Source organism: Octopus bimaculoides, chromosome 7 (assembly GCF_046866305.1).
Source record: "Octopus bimaculoides isolate indiv1 chromosome 7, ASM4686630v1, whole genome shotgun sequence".
In the NCBI taxonomy this organism is placed as follows: domain Eukaryota; kingdom Metazoa; phylum Mollusca; class Cephalopoda; order Octopoda; family Octopodidae; genus Octopus; species Octopus bimaculoides.
In genome coordinates this window covers 74,785,679-74,808,580 of record NC_142934.1, presented here as the reverse complement: position 1 = coordinate 74,808,580, position 22,902 = coordinate 74,785,679, and the positions used below count along the sequence as shown (strand labels likewise).

The 22,902-nt window shown below is 35.9% G+C and overlaps 1 protein-coding gene across 1 annotated transcript in view; it reads right to left on the bottom strand.

Moving 5' to 3' along the window:
* Positions 1–22,486, bottom strand: part of LOC106882369 (COP9 signalosome complex subunit 3) — a 43,409-nt gene extending 20,923 nt beyond the window's left edge. Inside the window, exons 1-8 of the mRNA XM_052969754.2 lie at positions 22,420–22,486; positions 11,187–11,316; positions 10,027–10,139; positions 8,113–8,165; positions 5,744–5,845; positions 4,638–4,712; positions 3,778–3,882; positions 1,552–1,641 (exon numbers count right to left, since the gene is read on the bottom strand). Coding sequence (XP_052825714.1) covers positions 1,552–1,641; positions 3,778–3,882; positions 4,638–4,712; positions 5,744–5,845; positions 8,113–8,165; positions 10,027–10,139; positions 11,187–11,316; positions 22,420–22,474 — 723 coding nt within the window. The 5' untranslated portion in view covers positions 22,475–22,486. The remainder of the gene's footprint in view (positions 1–1,551; positions 1,642–3,777; positions 3,883–4,637; positions 4,713–5,743; positions 5,846–8,112; positions 8,166–10,026; positions 10,140–11,186; positions 11,317–22,419) is intronic.
* Between the last annotated feature and the right edge of the window lie 416 nt (positions 22,487–22,902).

The following is a 22,902-nucleotide window of genomic DNA, read 5'->3' as shown; positions in this document are numbered from 1 at the left end:
AAGTGCTGTAATGGATTACTGAGGCTCCAAGGTTAAAGCCAAGATGGTAGTTATGGAGCCATTGCAGATGCAGTGGATATATAATTGTTAAACAGGATGTCAAAAAGAGGCATAAAAGTTCATAGTTCAACTTTCTGAAGGATTGCACCTAAAGAATTACACTCATGGATACATGCAGGATTGCAACTAAGGATTCCTGCTTTGGTTTCTATAACTTCAGAAAGTTGAACTATGAACTTTAATGCCTCTTTTCTCTTCTCTCTTTCCATCATCTTATTCTCTTACCCACTTCCTCTATGTTATCATCTTATTGATATACAGCATTCTCATTTTCCATATTTCTTTCCCCAGTTTGTCTCTGATGATGGAATATCCCATACCCGAGGATATCTCAGAAACAGCTGTAAGATTTTGAATTTCTTCCTATAATAATATTGTATATGACTTGAGATGTTTGCCTTGCCTTAATGTTTTCCATCCTGTCTAACAATTATATATATATATATATATACATATATATATATATATATATACATATATATATATATATACATAAATATATATATATACATATATATATATATATACATAAATATATATATATATATATACATATATATATATATATATATATATACATATATATATACACATATATATATATATACATATATATATATATATACATATATATATATATATACATATATATATATATATACATATATATATATATATACATATATATATATATATATACATATATATATATATACATATATATATATATACATATATATATATATACATATATATATATATATACATATATATATATATATACATATATATATATATATACATATATATATATATATACATATATATATATATATACATATATATATATATATATACACATATATATATATATACATATATATATATATATATATACATATATATACATATATATATATATATATATATACATATATATACATATATATATATATATATATATACATATATATACATATATATATATATATATATATATATATATATATATATATATATATATATATACATATATATATATATATATACATATATATATATATACATATATATATATATATACATATATATATATATACATATATATATATATATATACATAAATATATATATATATATATATATATATATATATATATATTGTGCAGCTTACAGTCACAGTAGCTAGAATTTCATTCTCTCCTTCATAACACTGTGGTATAACAAACACTTTTCTCTCTGTGCAGTATAACAAAACAACCAATTCCTTCCTTCAATGTGTGACCACTCCTCTCCCATTTCCTCTCTCAGTAGTATGACAATACATAGTATAACCCCACAAACACGACCCCCCCACCTTGCCTTGCAACACAATATCAAAAGATAAATGCTGCTTTTGCTTTGCAGTACTATACAATATATATACATATATACCTCCAGCACCAACCTAACCATGCAATATAACACAACACAATAGAATATTTCTCTTACCTTTCCATGTAATATAAGTGCCACTAATATATATTTCTTATAAGCCTCCATCATAATGTGGCTGACAGCCATGCTGGGAGTTGTAATTGCCTGAAAAACAATGAAACATCAACAAACACTTTAGTTATTTTTGACAAATAACGATGGGTAGGATGTTTCTTCAAAGTTTAGATAATTACACATTAAATTAAACTGCAGCAACCATGCCTTATAGTGGTCTGGTTGTCTCATCCCTCGTCTATTTGGTTGTAAGGTAGCAGGAAAAGAAACTTCTCAGTTACATTGACCGAGACAGACAGAGTGGTAGGTCTTATTTAAGGAAATAAGGACTTGCTGAGGCAGTATTCAACAGTTTGAGGCCCACCCTGATGCCAAGTAAGATGTTTTAATTCACTTGTTAACGCATATTGAAACTGCAATGCTGCTAGTTACATTTATGGTCTGCAGGTACAAATGTTACCACTGCCTAAGTGGTATCAATTCAAAACAAACACACACACAATAAGCTTCTGTACAGCTTTCATAAGCAAATCTCATTTTTTTAGGATTCAGGTATATCTCATATAGCATCTCCGAGGTAACAGATACCTATCTGAGATATGTGTACTCTCTAAATACAAAATAAAACACCAGCAGTAGGTTTGAATTCAGGACTGAGTCGGTCATCTAGTATCAGCCCACTGTCTAGTCTGTTTCTTTACCCATGTCATCATCATTTAACGTCTGCTTTCCATGCTGGCAATGGGTTGGACAAAGACATGAGCTGGCTCGGCAGACGACTACACCATACTTTATGTCTAGTTTGACATGGTTTTTACAGCTAGATACCCTTCCTAACACCAACCAGAGTGGACTACAATATGAAATGCTTACTGCACCTTAGGTTTCCCAAACGGTCACCCATCTATTAAGCGTCAGGTACTAAGAAGGCCTGACACTTAATTTCAGTGATCAAACAAGAACTGGTGCAGTCAATGTGATATGTGTATCTTGATTTTAGAATAGATACACCGTGCACTCTTACAAGTGCATGTTGTACCTAACACTCATAAAAGGTTGATAAGCAGAAGGACATCAAGCTGTAAAGAACAGCTGTAGAAAAACCATCCAACTCATGCAAACATGGAAAAGCGGATGTAAAATGTTGGTGACAACGATTGATGATGTCTAGTTTGTTCCTGTGTGTCTGCCATTGTTGCTTAGCCCCAAGTCAACTAAAATCAAGAATGTGTATGCTCAGTCATTCCAGCAGTGACAACCTTGCCTCTTTTCTTCACACACAATGAATCCAACACCACATTAAACAATGCATCTATACCACTTTTTTATAAGACAGTGGGATATGATTTGGAAAAGATTTTACTGCTATTTTTTAACAAGATGAGAAACCACACAGAAACTTTCTTGTATGTCTGAGGATTCTGGTGGTGGCCACAACTAAAGTGGGTAAGGTGAACTCACTCCAAGCATGATGTGTTTGTGATATCTCCATCATATGTACAATCACTTGATTCAACAGTTACCTCTAATTCCCAAATATCTCTCATCCAATCAGGTTCTAAGAATCTTTATCCATCACTTAACTAGCTAGTTGTGACCCAGCTGTTTATATTTGGATTGTTTCCCTTACAATACTTTGATTGCAAGTCTTCATCACCACCATCATCATTTTTAGTGTGCAGATTTCCAAGTTTGCATGGGAGAGACAGAATTTCTTCAGGTAGATTTTACTATGACTAGATGTCCTTCCTGTTGCCAAAATCACTTGTTTCCAAGTAAGGAAATATTTCCCCATGATCAGACATGTTATCACAGAAGACTGGAAATGAAGGACACTGCTTACATGACATTGACTCACACAACTATTACATGATGTCATGGCAAGAAGACAGTAACATAAATATGCACATGCACATACTGTAATTAAAAAAGATAATAAAGTGTTGTTGATTACAGGTTTCCAATGAGCTGATAACTGGTTCATGCATTACTAGCAGAGAAAATGACAAGGGAGTATATGTGACTTGACACAGAACAAATATCACAAGACGGTTCATGGAAAAAGCACTCTTTTCCTTGTGGAGGTTTATGTCCTTCAGTGATACACACATACATATGCATACACACATACACATAGATACATACATCACATACATAGACACTAGATTTCCACAAATTTTTGTCAACTAATTTCTACTTACAACATTTTGGTCAAAAATTACTTACCACTTCAAAGAAATACAAAGCACGATCATAGTTCTTTAGAGCAGTGTAGATCATCCCACCATAGTAGTAATAGAGTAAGAAGTCTTTGGCATCATAGTGACCTCCCTGCAGAAGTAAAAACAGAATGTTTAACAAAATTTATAGAAACCCCATCATGTTTGTCTCAGTCTATGTAGTTTAAACATGCTGTTTTTGTAGTCAAGTGTACATGTGGGGGTGGATGTAATTTCAAAAATGAAGACATTACTGTTTTAAGAATTACAAAAATACTCCTCTATTGTATTACAGTGTATGAGTGGCTGAGTTTTCCACAGATGCTTTATGTAATCCTAGGGCTGAATTAGTGTGACACCATGTGTTGCATTAGTTTAACATGCAGAGCCATTGAATTAAAGGTGAAGTGCATCCAATGACCATTGGGTTACCATTGACCCGATTTCGTTCACAAGGCTTGGGTGGAACTGAAGCTAGAGTAGAAGACACCAAATGTTTCATACTATAAGATCAAACTTGGGGTCTTACTGATTGCAAAGCAAATTTCTTCACCATGTGACCATACAGATAAAACCATTATTCTTTACAACAAAATTCAGTAATTAATGTTTTCCTATTCTTACAATTATCAAAACTGAACAAGACCAGTCATGGGCAAACTAGAGCCTGCAGGACTTTCTGAATGATTCGCCAACGAAAAATTACCTTAAATTCTTTTAGTAGTGCAGCTCAACTGATAAGCCATGTCTCGTGCAGCCCACTTCTTGAAAAAAGTTGCCCATGTGTGATCCAGGGTGGATACATGCACATGAGTACACTCAAAGTAAATTTTAGATACAAGAAACATAAAATAAAATACTCCTTACTTCATTGCCAATATCAACAAAGTCCACATTTAAAAACTGCAAGGCAGGCTGCAGGTTTTTGGATTGCAAACACAACTGAAAAAGAGAAATAAGAAGAATGAAAACAGATGCATACAGTAAACTCATTGTGAATAGACACACAGACAGAGAGAAAGCACACACAGGCTTCATGTCAAGCTTTTTACTTGGTATTATCAACATTGTAATTGTTACTATCATCATTCTCATTATCAATATTTAAAAATCCACACTTTAACCCTTTCGCACATAAACCAGATATATCCAGCCAAAATATTATACCTGTCTTATGTTTGAACTAGTCATATGTGGCCTCTCGCAACCACCTGCAATATCATTGTAAAAATTAACAGTTACCTCATCAAAATCTCAAAGCCACAAGATAATGCATGATTTATTCAAAATGATGTAAATAAATAAGTTTTTCATTTGACAGAATAATGTGAATGCTAAAGGGTTAAACATCATTTGGTTACACCAGCATTCTACATCTGGTTTCTATGATTGTTTAGCTTAGACAGGGTTGTTTTGACTTGAAATCCCCATTAGCTTCTCATAACGTGTAGCTGTTACTGCTGTTGATTATAGTCATTCATACATTCAGACAGAACCCCTATAACTAACTTTTTCAGATACATTATGCTTTCATCTAGTCTGATGTCAGAAATATAACATACAGACATATACAAACATATATATGTATTTTGTACAAGTCTGGATCAAGTAGAAAAGATATTGGCGGCCAGAACAGGGTTAATCAACTCTCAAATAATATCCTTTCTTATTTTGGCACAAGGCCAACAATTTTGAGCAGTGGGGAAATTGATTACATCAGCCCCAGTACTCAACCCTGAAAGGATGAAAGACAAAATCATCTTTGGTGGAATTTGTACTTGGAGCATAAAGCCAGTAGAAAAGTCACTAAGCATTTTGTCTGGCATGCTAAGGATTCTGCCAGCATGCCATCTTCAACTCTATAAGAATATAACATCAAACATATCCATAGTAGTAACACAGACATCTGTCAGTATAAGTCACAATAGGGATAGCATTGCAACCAGAAAAGAATTAACATGAAAATTTCTAACCTTGCAGAGATCACTATGAATAGAAGTTAGCTGAGAGGGAAACAGCTGAATCTTGGTGATGGCTTTAATTAAGATGGGTATTCCTCGCATTGCTTGAGATGGCTGGAAAAAGACAATAATGAATCAATGTTTATCTATATATATAAAATACAGGATGTGTCTCTGTCTGTGTGTTTGTCATGTCATTAAAACTCGAGATCCACCCAACCAATTTTAAAGGAATTTTACACATGCATTACATAAGGTCTATGGAGTGTCATGGGCCAAAACAATTTTCAACTTCTTGCCTAATGCAGGGGCAGATCAACAGCATTTTTTAAGCATTTTCACAGCGTTAAGGCCCATAACTTGAAGAGTATCCAGTCGCTTTTCTCCAAATTTGCAACAAACATTAATCAGTCTCCTCAAATTGCTGTTGACTAAAATAAATTTCCGACTATGGGTCCCACAAAAATGCAGTTTAATCAGATTTGAGTATACTGCACCGAGTTTTATCTTTGTTTTAGGCCATTTTCCAACGATAGCATATAATATTTCATGAAAACCTTTTGTCCAATTTTTGCAGAGGAAATAAGAACATTAAAATTTTTGTTGGCGCCCTGTTGATGCTTCATGTTACCATCCCATGCACCACTGGGCTATGTGCGCATGTGTGCAGCTGGGTAAAGGCACAACAAACCCATTCATCCATTCTCCAGAAGTGCCCTGTTGAGGTTTCACGTTTCCAATCCTGCGCAACGCAGCATGGCGCGGCAGTACGTCTGCTTTCTATGTCATCCATGTCTGAACTATCGCGTGACCACTTCCGGAAGCTATGCTCGCCACCTGCAATTAGTACCCCCTGAGTTTCCTCCCCCATCTAGTCAGACAAGTAAATTTAGGGTGTCCCAGAATTAATGATGATTTGAGTGAAATTGGGTGCATTTTTTTTTTAAACTCACTTCTATTTATGTTTATCATGTTCAATATGTGTTAAAAGTGTATAAATTTTGAATTTTGCTTATAATTTTATTTTCATTCCTGTTGGACCCCTCTTATTTGTCCATGACAGCATTTTTTTCAGCAATTTGGCAGCAATCATTTTCTTTACCTCCGTCCCCAAGATGGAGCAATCATTTAGCTGAGCTTAAAGAAGACATTCAGTTAACAATGCAGGAGCTAACTTCTGAAAGGCTTCAAAATTTGTTTCACAATACTAAGGAGAGATTTGAAGTATGCAGGGTCACAGACATGTTGAAAATTTTCAATAAAAGTTTGACATAAGATTTATAAATCTTTTTTTTTTTGGTAATAAACATAAAATTCTGTCAGTTTTTTTTTTTTTAATTTGCTCAATTTCATTGAAACAGATAGTTAATCCTGTATGGTGTAGCGTAGTTAGTTGTTGGGTTGCTCGAGTAAATATTAAAATCAAAGGTTTTTTTGCCACAAACATCACATCTTTTTGTTAGGCATATTGTATCAAGGAGTATATTATCCAAAATCTATCTCTCCTTTATAGGCGTGGCTGTCTGGTTGAGAAGCTTGCTTTCCAACCATGTCACCTTAGGTTCAGTCCCACTGTGCAGCACATTGGGCAATTCTCTTTCATTACAGCTCTGTGCCAACCAAAGCCTTGTGTATTATATAATTGCCATTACTGTGTTGATATATAGAATAACACAACTCACTTATTATTGTCAAATAATAAACAAACAGAAGTTCGTGTATGAAATTGACTTTTTTTCTACTCCAATTATTACATGTATTTTTCTCATAAAATACACACATACAGGAGTAAATTTATATATATAATAACACTCTGAATGTGACTCCCGAGAAAAAGTAAAAAGTAATTATTTGATCAACAATGGGTATTACTGCTATGTGACAATAAACAAGAGGTGAACACAAGGGCAACAGAAGCATAAGATCGATGGAATCAGTTATGGAGAAATATTCAGCAGTAAGATGATGTATCTTACATTGTCTTACTGCTGTGGACACAAGTGGTTGTGTCCAAGTATAAAAGCATATAAGAAAAATTAGACTCCAAAGCAACATAATGATTATTTATGTTGACTTAAAACCTTGAAATTTATCTCTCCTTACATAACACAAACTTACAGCACATTTTGTAATAAAAGCAGATTATTATAAGAGTTAATAGCTAAAAATAAGAGATGAGAGGCACTAAAGAGAGACTATAATGGATTTTATTTTACCCATTATTAAATCTTCCAAACCAAAATTAGTATGATACAGTAAATTTTAACATTTTCAAGTCTCAATGACACAGATGAATTATGAAAAATGTTCTTTACATCCAAAATCAAATGACAGATAAAAATCGACTGTGAGTAAAGTACGTATACAATCATGGCACTTACCTGTCTTGTGCTATCCATCAAGTATTGAGTAAACTTGTGACAAAGATCAGCAACTAATCAAAAAAGCAAAACATTTCGTTTAAATGAAAGTAAATTATCAATATTCAAAAAATATTAAAATAATATATTTATGAATTTGCGTTGCAAGATTCCTGAAGTGAAATAATGTGTTGAAACAGATATTGTTATAATTTGGGATGGTCACTTTTTTTTTTCATTTGCCTAATAAACACTATATATAAACACTATATATTTGTTCTTCACTCATTTATTATCATCCTTATTTTGTCTTATGTCTATTGTCTGGAATTCTTTCGTCACACATCTGTGACCTCTTCAGTGACACTCTCCATCCAAGTGTATCCTCCTGCTCCACCTAGTCACTGAAGAGGTTACAGATGTGTGACAGAAGATTTCCAGACAAAGGACATCAGATAAAATAAGAACAATAATAAACAAATGAAGAATGAATATACAGTGCTTGTGTTTATTTGGCAAAAAAAAAAAAAGAAAAACCATCAACCCAAAATATAACAATATCAAAATAATATTAAAGAAGAAAACAGCTATTATTTTGGAGACGCACTTGTCTGACATGAGACCATATGTTGAAACTAATCTGATCTGGCAATGTTTCTACAGCTGGATGCCCTTCCTAACGCCAACCACTCCGAGAGTGTAGTGAGTGTTTTTTACATGTCACCGGCACGGGAGCCAGTGGCATCAGCCACATTCAGATGGTGCTTTTTACGTGCCACCGGCACAGGAGCCAGTCTCTCCAAGGTATTTGATAGTATCAACAGAAAAGCCTTGTCGCATCTCCTGTTGAACTAAGGTGTTCCAGATAAAATCAAAGCCATTGCAATCATTTATGAAAACCCATAAAACTTTGAGCAAAGTAAAGATGGCCCAACTAAAGAGTTTCCAACAACAGCAGGAATTCTTCATGGAGACACCCTAGCTCCTTTTTTCTTTGTAACTGTAGGGGACTACATCCTTAAACAAGGTCTTGATGCTATCCTAGACAAAGGCCGTACCATCTAGCAGAAACAATCAAGACCATCAGCAGTGCCTGGATCCTGTACCTCTCTGACTGACTATGCTGTTGATCTTGCTTTCACAGTTCAACAACTGTGGGTTAACATCACTTGAGAATACTGCAGTCAAAATCAGTCTGTTTCTCAATGCAAAGAAGACTTCATTCTACCTGACCATCAATGAAGATGAAAGCGACCTGCCATTGTGTTTCAACAATGCACACAAAACAAGAAAGTCAATGACATCAAGTACCTTGTAGCCTACATTGCTGACAGTAAAAAAAGACTTCTTTACATGCAATCTATTAGCCTGGAGTGCCTCTAACAAACTTCAAAACATTTGGCAATTAAGCTTTTCAAAGTCAACAAGGTTTACCTTCAGGACATGTGTAGAGAGAATTTTCTCTACAGAGAGGAAACCTCAATTATAAAGAAGCTTCAAGAGCACTTTCATGGTATATACATCAGGCTCAAGTACATATACCAAGAGGGCTCAAAACATCTAGTGGCATGAGCGCAAGACCAAAGAGGAGATTTATGGACACATTCCACCCATCACTAGTATTATTGCTCAAAACAGGATAGACTTCGCTGACCATAGATATCATGCTGAACAACATGCTAACTTGGATGTGTTATTCTGGAAATTTCTGCAGTCTAACAAAACATGAAGATCACTCCACTACACTGATGATATTGGCAGACACACATGCAACATGAAAGTGAGGATCTTCAAAAACCAGTGCAGGACAGAGAGGTTCCTGACACAGCATTATGAGATACGTCACAAAAGCAGCTGCTTGAGGTGAGGCTATCAGAAGAAAGCAACAGTAACAACAACCAAAAGAAATGTTATGTCAGGCAAAAAGATACTTACAGCTACTAGTTGCATTTCTAACATGTTCGCCATTGCATGAAAGTATAAAATCCTGAGTTTGGACATACAAAGTTTCAAAGTCTGGAATGTTACTCAAGTTATACTTTACACACCTTAAAAGGAAGTAAAAGATCAGAAAACATAAACAAACAGACAGAAGATAAGTTATGTGTGATATAACAAGCAACAGTAACAACATAAACATCATTTCACATCTTCAAGATTTTTATCAACACCAAACAGAAAGGCACTGCATATGTGCCAGATTTACAACACTTTCTCATAAGTTGTTTCCGACATTGATAAAAAATTTAAATAAAGTTGTGGACATGTTCGTTTAAAAAAAAATTAGTGTCACAGATTAAAATACATTGTCTTTTTCAAATACAAAATGGAACAATAAAGCTGAAAGGATGAAAGTATAGTTGACCTCTGCAAAATATAAAGAGCCAAAATAAATCTGGCAAGACATTTCATCTGATGCTCTAACAATGCTGCTAATCCACTACCTTCACTAATAATGATGATTCCTAACATAAGGCACACTGCCACAAATGTCTTTCAAGGAAGAATATAGTTGACTGAATTGATCTACTACTTGACAACACTTATTTTATTGACCTAGGAAGGATCCTGGATGGATCTGAACTCAAAACATACAGGAATGTAACTAAATACTGTAAAAAATTTTGTCCTGCATCCTACTATGTCTGTGACAACTCTATGCCAGCATCTAGATTTCTCCTTATTTAGCATTCAGATTACTGTCAGATATAATGCATATGTTTATTCCCATTGTTTTGAATTAATCATGCATTGTCTGGTACCTTAGAAATTTCAATGATGTGACTGTGTACTTTTAAAATGATATTGTAAGGTAGATGTTAGAGGAAGGAGCTGGCTAGTTTGGACATAAAACAGGTAGAATATTTGGGCAAGATATGGCTGGTTTAAATGTTAAAAGGTTAACAAATAACTTTTACACAAGATCTAGCCCACCACTAAAATAGATCACCGACTTATCATCACCAGTGGTCATAGGAAAACTGAGGAAAGCTCTGGGTGGGTCCCATGTTCAGATTAACTAACCTCAAATCAAAAATTATCTATAATAATATTGCAATGAATAATTAAACACACAAAAAAATAAATTCACTTACAAAATGCCCAAGATTCCAAACGAATGTTTCTGGCAGTCTAATGTAGCAATCACGTTGTCAAGATGACTGGAATTCTTCGCTAAAAAGTCAGTACTTTTGTTGATAAACTCACAGAGTTTGGCAAAGTTGCCTAAAAAAGGAAAATATACGTGTATGCAAGTTGAGGCATTTATAAGAACAATACACATTTATATGCATGTTATATATTATATACATGTGCAATTTAAGAAAGTTTGCAGTATTTCAAAACTAACAAGAAGACAAACATTTTCATATTTGTTGTTACAATTATTATTTATGCAGAATATTGATAAAACTAATCCACCAAGCTGGCTAGTAGACCCAGCCACCTTTTAACTATCACAATATATTCCCTTGGCAGTTAAACAGTCCTAGCTGTGTAGCCTTATGGAGGTAACCTCATTCCCAGCTACTACACATTACATCTCTTAGCTCCTCCTTCCCTTTAGATAAATAATGGAGAACTTCTATGCCTTAGACTACTATCACAAATTCTCTTGACAACCCAACTCCACCTTACATCACAGAGACAACCTTTATCCATAAGAGCATTAGATTACCAATGTGAGCACCCTTGGTAACTAAATCCTTTCCCTACATCATAGGGAGACAAGGCTTTTGAGTTGTAGTGGCATGTCTAGGAAACAAGCATTTCAAACAACCCAAGAATATACAAAAAAAAAGGTTCTGCTCTAATCACATAGAGAAGATGTGAGTTCAACCTATTGTAGTGAAGGCAACCCACTAAGGAGAGTAATAACTGTAAGACTGATTGTGTCAAGAGGACAGTATCATCTGAGAGACCTCTCCAGTGCCAGTGACATGATAAAATGTGCCAGTCCGTGTTATAAAGTAGTTGGCAACACAGGAAAAGCACCCAAAGATAAATAATATGCCAGAAATATTTAACTTTCACAAAATTCAAGGAAATATATCAACTGTATCAGTGGGACCAGTGACATGCACAGTAGAGGGGCAGTTAGGTGTGAGTACCCCCTCAACTATAATGACTTGGGTCAACAAGTCTCTACCATCAGGTACACACACATACATCAAGCAGCTCACCCACTATCACACTTGCCCACCACTGAAAACTCCGATGGTGGAAACTTTACAGCTGCTGCCATTCACATTAGCATGGTTAAAAACTAGGTTTGGAGAAGTTAGAGAGATGCTAAAGCAGAGGTATGTTGAAGTGTCCTGTGCTTAAAAAGTGAGATGGAGATGTGTCTCGGCCAGGCTCTTCACAAGCAAGGAACATCATCATAGTTTCAACATCCGCTTTTTTATGTTTACAAGAGTCAGATAGAATTTGGTGAAACACATTTTCTGTGGTAGGCTTCTTTAAGAATTAGTTGGTCTGTAACTATAGTAGGAGACACTTGGCCAATATTACAAATTCTACGACTATGTTAGAGTGGCTAGAGTAGGTATATTGTCAGCAGAGAAATGGCTAGAGTAATTGAGGTAGTTAGAATGGCAGAATAATTAAGCTTAGACTAGTCATGGCAACATAAGACCAAAAGTGATCTCTGTCATAATCATAAGTGTCAGATGAACAAAAGGATTGTTTCTGTGAAGTCCTTTCACTGACTACCTTGGTAACAGATGAGAGTAACTTCATTATCATAGCTGGTACCTTTATTACATATGTTGGACAACAACAGGATGGCTACTCCAATGTAGATGTCAGCTATGGCTATAATACAAGGAATAAAAAGGAGTCAGGCCTCTTCAAATTTTATATTGTAATAACTTAGCTGGTTTCCTGAAGATGGTGTTGCAAATAACTAACTACCAGGTCACCTACCACACAAATGAACCCACAAGTCAGACTGGCTTGATTCTCACTATGGAATGGCATAAACAACTGGTTGTGAATATACTATCCACCATAGACTAATGATTAATGGCTGCAGAAAGAAGCATTAGATGGAATAAGAGAAATAGAAGACAAATTGGATAAGGAAGGTACAGAATCTAAAAGATCTTTCCTCTATATATTGCTTCCAAGATGTACAAGGCGAAGCCTAGGATGAAAAGAAGAAGTCATCGCTATCATCATAATCATCAGATCTGGCAGCTTGCCTGGACCATTGCAACTCCTGGCCAAGTGATGCAGCACGAATGTCTGACTTTGGTTTTAGTCACACTGGTCTTTCACTGACTGAAATATCTCAGCTGCATATGCTATGACTGCAGATGATAGCAGTAGTTCACTAACTGACTGAATTGATCCAAGTCTGTGACAGTGTTTTTGTCTGTTTATAGGCACAGCATCTAATGAAATTTGCCATTGATTCAGTAAAATTCATTTGCTTAAATAGTTTGCATCTACCATACTGCACCTCATGATTTTAACATGACCTGGCTCTGGTGATTACAAGCTATTTAACCAATAGCTGGGACCATGACAGATGCTACCACTCTGGGTCAGAGTAGACCTGGAAACAATAGTGGTTAAGAAGGTGATACCATACTCCTCAAAACCCTGGAACTTCTAAACCAGGGCCTCACTACTGGACAAGGAGAGAAGTATAATAGAAGACGATTGGGAGTTTCTGCAAGGTAAGCTGCTACAAGCTGTAAGATAGGATCTATGGATGATGCAAGGTTCTACACAAACAGAAGGTGACATGGTGGTGGGATAACACAGTAGACAGAGCTGTAAATGCTAAAAGACAGGCTAGGAAAAGGATGAAAGGAAGAGAGGAGCAAAGAACAATTTCAGGTAGCTAGAAAAGAAGTTAGATGCCAGTTATAAGGGAATAAGATGAAAGTAAAAGATTTGTCATTTGTCAATATTGTGTGCCATAAGGAACAGTCCCAAGATGTTCCAAACTGTGAGACAGGGTGTCAGAGTGAGTCAGGACAATGGAGGAAAGTGCATAAGAAAAGGCATGGGAATGCTGCTATGAATAGTTGCTGTATGAGGAGAATGTATGCTAGAGAGAGCCAATAGAGAGAGAAACTATCAGTATTGACTGCTATATAGTCAAAAGGGCCATTGAGGATATGAAGGCAAGGAGAGCAGCAGAACCATCAGAAACAGTTATTGAGATGAAAAGTATATCTGGTAAAGAAGGATACACACTAATCACGTGCACAGTTAATCAAATAGCTCAGGAAGGTGTCAACACCAATGACTGACAGAGTAACATCATCAACAGCTACAAAGGCAAAGGAGATAATTTAAAAAAGATCATCTACAAAGGGATTGTATTTCAGGACTAAGTGAAGCAAGTAACAGTTATTGAGCAGCAAGTGAGAGAGAGAACTAAGATAAAATGCAGTTTTTGCCAGGAGTGGTTACCACTCATATACTCTTCTTTTGGTGAGACAGCTACAATAGAACTTCTTAACCAAAAAAGCAAACCATTACAGCTTACAATTGTTGGCCTGGAAAAGACCTTTGACAGAGTTTCACACTCTGTAGCATGGTGTTCATCAATAAAAACTGAGTGTGTATGAATGGTTTGTGAGAGTTGTGTAAGCTTTTTACAGAGCATCTGTCACTAAAGTGAGAGGCTATAGTTAACATACAGAAAAAGGATAGGAACTTTATAATGTGTACTAAACATCAATTATAGCACACAGGGGCTGCTGTAGGATATGAAACAAGCTGACAGAAGACTTTGTATGCAATAGATGTGGCTTCTTTCAGTTTCCGTCTACTAAATCCACTCACAAGGCTTTGGTCAGCCCAGAGTTATAGTAGAAGACACTTGCCTAAGGTGTCATGTAGTTAAAATTGAACTCAAAACCATGTGGTTACAAAGAAGCAAACTTCTAAGTCATATGTCTGTACCTATATTTAGTTATATTTTTAACAATGCTGACTTAAAATAAATATGCTTACAAAATATCAATGCCAAGGAAATAGCTGTACATCATGTCATTAACCCTTTTGATATCAATCCAAAGACCACCTCTGGTTCTGTGATACAAACTTTCTGTTTTAAAGTGTTCTAAACTAAAACCTTACATAGAAATTTGATGTTAATTTATGTGCCAAATGCCAGTTTAATTAACAACTAAGTTATTTTATGAGATTTTTCATTATTTTCAAAATTAATTGAAACAAAGACAGTATATTTCAACAAAAATATGGCCACAAAGGGTAAAGTTTGATGTTGCTGAGAGAGAGAGAGAATGTGTTTTTATATCATGTGATATAAATGATGGTCATATTTTATGTAACGTAGGGACTCAGCAATCATTTTCATTGCATCACACCAGTATATTTCCATCATCAAAAGGTCTTTGATATTCAGTTTCACTTTAGACAATCTCTGAGTCTTAACAATTTTTCATTCCACATATGAAAGTTTTACTAGATCTGTGGTTTCCTATCTTTATAACCCTAGCTAACAAGTTTATTCCCAGCACATGGTCCCAATTCATATCAAATCACTAGATTAGATGCTGCCTGGTTTGGACCACTAACACCTCTTACTTGCAAGTTTTCACATTCTGAAAGAATACAAAACTCTGTTTTACTCCAATGAGCTTCACCTGGAATTCAGTAAGATCTGGGAAGAATTTATAGAGTTTATTTTTTCAGGAATATATAGATAAAGCTATATATAATAGTGCATAGAATATTGGATTAAAGATAGGGAGACAGGCAGATACTTTGTAGTGAAGTTGGTAACCTGGTCACATGGTAGCTACATGGTTTAGACCCAGTCAATTGGCCTGTCTCAAGAAGATTGGGTTTTTGTAATGTCTAATATGGCTTTAAAGTGAAAAATCTTAGCAATTAATTCAATCACAAAAATATACTGTTATTTAAAATTAATCAATTCATATTGCTGTATGTGTTAGGTAATTTCTACAAATAATTTTTCTCTGTACTCAATGTGTAACATGTTAAAAATGTAATCTATGACTGTGAAACACAGGCATAATGAATGTAGAAAATTTAAAGAGACATCAAGTAATGTATGAGAAATTTTATTTGGTAAAATGAGCCCTTTTATGTAAAGGGGCTGAATGTCAAAAGTTTTGCCTGATGTTTGTAAGGAAGGGGACTACATCAGAAAATCACAATAAGTGGATGGACAACACATGCTAGCCACAAGTTGCTAGACAGTATATGCTAAGTGAAAAAAATTTTCTGAATTGATGGTGTAGTGAAGTTCAGGTAAAATATAATGAGGTAAGTTAAAATGTTGCTGAAGTTCAAAAGTCCAAAACAAAAAACAGTAGAATCCAAGAAAAAACAGTAGAATCCAAGAAAACAAGTGATATTGTGCATCAGCAAAAAGTAAAACAAATAATTCAAACTAAAATATATATTTGATTGATGGAGACATGAGTTGCAGACCCAACTAATAGTCGCTGGCACGAATAAATTAAAATAACAATAAGTGATCATGGGGTGTATGCACAGCTGTATGGTTAAGAAGGGGCTTCTCAAACATGTGGCTCTGGGTTTAATCACATGCATGGTACCTTAAGTACTATAGCCTCCAGTTGAATACTTTGCAAGCGAAATTTAGTAGGCAGAAACACAGTGGAACCTCACATGCACATATATATATATATATATGTATATATATATATATATATATATATATATATATATATATATATATATATATATACACACACACAGACATGTATACACACATACAGTGGGAACCACTTATTGTAACCATGGAAAATGTTTTCAAACAGTTAGTTTCTAAAAGGCTTCATCCCGAGGTGATCATATTAAGTAGCCTCCACTCATCATCATTTAACATCCATGTTCTATGCTGGAATCATTTGGATGGTTTGACAGAATCCTCAAGGTCTGAAGACTGCATTGTACTCAAAAGTTTGCTTAGCATGGTTTCTATGGCTAAATGCCCTTCCTAATACCAACCACTTTACAGCATATTCTGGGTGCTTTTACATGATAACCAGTACTTTTGAGGTCACCATGCAGCTTGCATGACAAAGGTCCCCTTCAACTGAGTGAGGCTGCAGTAGAGAGGAAGGCATCTGTTACAAACCTTTCATTTACACCAAGCTTTCACACTGCTCGCCAGGCTTCAAAACATGAAACCACATCAAGCACTTTTTGAGGTTAACAAATGGCAGACAACAGTTCTTGTTTCTTTTCCAAACTTTTCTTGTTAATGTTACGCCAAAAATATAGTTGCCATGACACCGCATATTAATATAAACAGAAACTGCATGCCATGCATCTCAAGTCTCAGTTAATACAGCAATGCATCTTTCTGTCACCTTCCTGACTTCTCAACAAATAAGGGAATCAAAAAAAGTAAACCACCTAGGGGTAGTTTATCCTGTTCAGGCTATATTATTAGCATTATCCTGCGATTGAGAATTTAAAAATCACCTCTTTAACTTTCTAAGACATCTCAACGCTTCTAAAAGCAAACTTCGTTTGTTTGTTTACGTTTGTCGTAATTTGAATTTTAAAAAAGTAAGCTTTCACATAATAGTCATTTCCACCAATACTATTACTATTGCTTTGCAAACTAAAAGCAGTACCAAAACTAATGTTCTATCAAGCTATGGCTTTTTCTTTCTTCCTTATTATTATTATTTTACTTCAACATTAAGGTTGTTTAAAGAACCTTAAATTCAAACTTCAGTATTTAACTATCATCCTCATCATAAACTAAATGAATGAGTCTGCAATAGAACAACCACTACAACAAACTACAACCCAATAGATATCTAGTGTAAATTATGCCAGTTCTGCCATAACCCATACCTGTCCTAGTTAGGTTCCCAACTTTCCCATAGTTCATGACAAACTATTAAGAACACAAATCAGCATGTTTCATATTATCAGAGGCAGCACACAAACAACCTCTACAGACCAACTACACAATGAAATAGTAACCAAATCTCTTGAAGAACACACAAAATAATGTAGTAATAGAAACATTGAATAAAGGATGGAATGTGACAGAATATCTTTAATCTCAAGTCTGCTTGGTTAAGGTTTACCTGAGATTAACCCTTTAGCATTCAGATCATTCTATCAAACGTAATGCTTATTTATCCATTATGTTTTGAATTGATCATACATTATTTTGTAGCTTTGAGATTTCAATGAAGTGCTATGCTTGAAAAGACACACCAAGCTAAGGAAAAACATGGTTGCTTTTGCAACCCTCTCCAGCTGAGCATTCCTAATTTGCAGGCTTGTAAGTACTGGTGCCATGTAAAAAGCATTCATACTGGTGCTGTGTAAAAGCACCCAGTACAATCTGTAAAGTGATTGGCATTAGGAAGGGCATCCAGCTGTTGAAACCATATCAAAACAGATGGAGCCTTTTGGAATGAGATTGCAAGGTAGGTGTGTGAGGTTGAATCTGGTCAGTTTAAACATAAAATGGTAGTATATTTTGGCTGGACATAAGATGGTGAGCTGGCAGAAATGTTAGCACACCGGGTGAAATGCTTAGCGGTATTTCATCTGTCTTTACGTTCTGAGTTCAAATTCCACCGAGGTCGACTTTGCCTTTCAGGGTCGATAAATTAAGTGCCAGTTGCATACTGTGGTCAATCTAATCGACCGGCCCCCTTCTAAAAAATTTCGGGCCAAAATTAGAGTAGAAAAGAATATTTTGGCGGGTATGGCCAGTTTAAATGCTTATGGGCTAGTGTAGTAAAGACATTTGCTTTGCACTTGTATAGCTTCAAGTTCAATTCCATGGCATTGTACCTTAGTCTATTAACCAATGCATTGATCATAATTTTCAAGTCCATTTTCCCATGACAACATCACTCACACAAGTCACAGCATCTCTCCACTCATTTCACTTCTTCAACACTTGGCACACATACAGCAACAAAGAAAATGTGGCATTTCTATTGTATGTCCGGTTTTTAAGCATAGTTTTAGAAATGGAGGTCTTTCTTTGCATGAACCACCTAAAAGTGTGGACTGGGAACACTTTATTGTGCAATAGACACTTACTCTTTTACTTGTTTCAGTCATTTGACTGCGGCCATGCTGGAGCACCGCCTTTAGTCGAGCAAATCGACCCCAGGACTTATTCTTTGCACGCCTAGTACTTATTCCATCGGTCCTTTTTACTAAACCACTAAGTCACGGGTACGTAAACACACCAGCATCAGTTGTCAAGTGATGTTGGGGGCCAAACACAGACACACAAACACATATCATCATCGTTTAACGTCCGCTTTCCATGCTAGCATGGGTTGGACGATTTGACTGAGGACTGGTGAAACCGGATAGCAACACCAGGCTCCAATCTAATTTGGCAGAGTTTCTACAGCTGGATGCCCTTCCTAACGCCAACCACTCAGAGAGTGCAGTGAGTGCTTTTACGTGTCACCAGCACGAAAACGGCCACGCTCGAAATGGTGTCTTTTATGTGCCACCCGCACAAGAGCCAGTCCAGGGGCACTGGCAACGATCTCACTTGGCTTGCCGGGTCTTCTCATGCACAGCACATTTCCAAAGGTCTTGCCTCACCACCTCAGCCCAGGTCTTCCTGGGCCTACCTCTTCCACGGGTTCCCTCAACTGTTAGGGTGTGGCACTTTTTCACGCAGCTATCCTCATTCATTCTCACCACATGTCCAAACCAGCGCAATCGTCTCTCTTGCACACCACAACTGATGCTTCTTATGTTCAGCTTTTCTCTCAAGATACTTACACTCTGACGGGTATGCACATTGACATTACACATCCAGCGGAGCATACTGGCTTCATTCCTTGCAAGCTTACGCATGTCCTCAGCAGTCACAGCCCATGTTTCACTGACATGTAGCATGGCTGTTCGTACACATGCGTCATACAGTCTGCCTTTTACTCTGAGTGAGAGTCCCTTTGTCGCCAGCAGGGGTAAGAGCTCTCTAAACTTTGCCCAGGCTATTCTTATTCTAGCAGCTACACTTTCAGCGCACCCACCCCCACTACTAACTTGGTCACCCAGATAGCGGAAGCTATCGACTACCTCTAGGTTTTCTCCCTGGAATGAGATAGAAGTTGTTTCCTGTTTGTTTACAGTGTTTATTGCACCTGAACATCTGCCACATACAAAAACTAACTTCGTAGTTAATCTGCCTTTGATATTGCTGCACCTCTTATGTGTCCATAGCTTGCACCGGGTACATCTTATAGAGTTACTACCTACTCCTTTTCTATATATATATATATACATATACATATATACGACGGGCTTCTTTCAGTTTCTGTCTACCAAATCCACTCACAAGGCTTTGGTCGGCCCGAGGCTATAGTAGGAGACACTTGCCCAAGGTGCCACGCAGTGGGACTGAACCTGGAACCATGTGGTTGGTAAGCAAGTTACTTACCACACAGCCAAAAGGCTTACAAGACTAAAAAATACTCTTCCAACTGATCGATGGTTCTCGTCCCCCATTTGGGGCTTGTATGTATTACTGCTTGCACGGTTCACATACAACCTTTTTTGAGAGTTTTTTTATAGCTGGACACTATTCCACAATACTAACTGCTTTCTCAAGAAGGGCAATGGCATATGTGCAATTTATTGCGCCACCGGCACTTGGGAGATCATCTCCAACATGAATAAAGTGATACCTTTCTCTACATCGTTCCAGTTTTTTTCCTTCCAAGTGAAATCTGGTGGATGGAAACTGTGCGGAAGCTCATCATGTGCATGTGTATAAGAGGAATTGCTTTAATAAACCGGCGAGTCAAACAAAAAAGATGTGATATTCGAATTACATCCCTTTATGCCAAGGTGGACTTAGTCATTCGACAAAAAGATTTCAATGGGATGTGTACAACACAAAATAACTAGGATCGATAAACACGAGTAAAATTCATGAAAGCAGTGTCCTCCCAGAACGGTTGCAATTCAAAGACCGAAACCAGTAAGAAATATAATACAAATGTACATGATTTGAGTGGTGAAGAGAGAAAAACGGTAGAGCACCAGACTTGCAGGTCATCGTTATATTGAGTTCAGATTTCGGCGATGTCCTTCGGGGATATCAACACAATAAGTAGCAGCAAATCATATACCAGAGTCATTTTAAGTTAGCACCCACCCCTCCCTAATAATAACAGGAATAATTTACACACACACACACACACTATATATATATATATATATAAAATCATATTACATTATATGATATAAAAGTTATGAGTAATTCGACAAAGTAAATTTTAATTTTGAACAATAAAGAATCGAAATCGAGGAGAAAAGCTTAAGCAGTGACTCAATGAAAACAAATAAGAGACATAGGTGGAAGATGCAAAGTGGGAATTAAAAAGAAAGGATGAGAAAATATCAAAAGGACGAAAAATACTGCAGTTATAAAACGACATCAGAACTTAGAAACAGGAGAAGGTGTAACTAAATCGGTTGGCAAAGAGAAGGGTTAGAGAGACACAAATGTCAGAATTTTGGTGGAGAGAGAATAAGAGAGGAGTTTGTAATCTACGTGCCTTTCGCTTGGATTCAAGTGGAACTCGATCGCAAATTGAAACTACTCCGGGGCATTCGACAATATAGGCGTTAGTAAGCCTAATTAAAGCAGAAAAAATTCCAATAGGGACAGTAGATGGTCAGTAGCCAGACTAACAAAGGTATACATGCAGGCTTATTTTTATTATATATATATATATTTCTATTTTTACGATATTTATTTATCTATCTCAGTTTGATTTTCCCATAACTTATTACGGGTGTGTGAGAGAGAGAGAGAGAGCGTCAATAGATTTATCAATTTAGCTTGTCTGCTCCTTCAGTATTTATCAATTCATCTGCATATTATATTTATATAATTATCATTATCATCATCGTTATTGTTGTTGTATATTTATTTGTATGACTCAATATATTACCTATCAACCCTTATATCGTATTTATTTCATGTTGTGTGTCCATATGCATAAATCTAAAGCATATATCTTGTATCTATTTATCTATAGTCTTATCTATCTATTTATTTATCTACATTTAGATCTCCCGGTGTCTTCCTACCTAACCCTTTGTCTTTCTCGTCTATTCCGTGAAGCTGGTAATACAAAAAAAAAAAATCCACATCGTTTTGTATATAATAAAGCACAGTGAAGTGAGTGAAATTGAGGCTTTCGTCGCTCAGCTGGTTTATAAATCGCATTTATATAGAAAATGACAGTCATGGGGATTTGTTCGAATGAAACTGATGTCTCTTTAGTTTGTAAATAAAAGAAAAGACAACGACGTTGAAATTCTCACCTTGCTCTGATAGATGAGTTACGGTCGTCACATACTGCTCCAACGATGCCGCCATCTTGTAGCTGACAGGTCGCTTAGGAAAATAGCAACTCTATATCCGGTCCGGGCTCGGTCTCACCTGACCGGGTCACATAACAAACACTCAAAAAATATTTATTTTGCATTCAAAGCAAAGATTGCGTTAATCCAGTGACTATATTTAAATATGAAGGCGCATTCTGGCTATTTCATAATTTTAAATACAATTCTAACAATTAATGAGAAGAATCTCCGTTATTAATATTAGATGTTAGCTCAGCTGCAAGATCGAGAACGGAGAACTGCAAGATTTTGGGTTCAAGTCTTATCGATGTAGATTTTTTTATTTTACTTTTCTGCTGATAGATAACTACTTGCAGTGGTGATTTACTGGAATAATTATTTGATTTTATGCGAAATGGGAGGCATAACTACAGGGTTTTACACCCCAGACTTTGGGAGGTC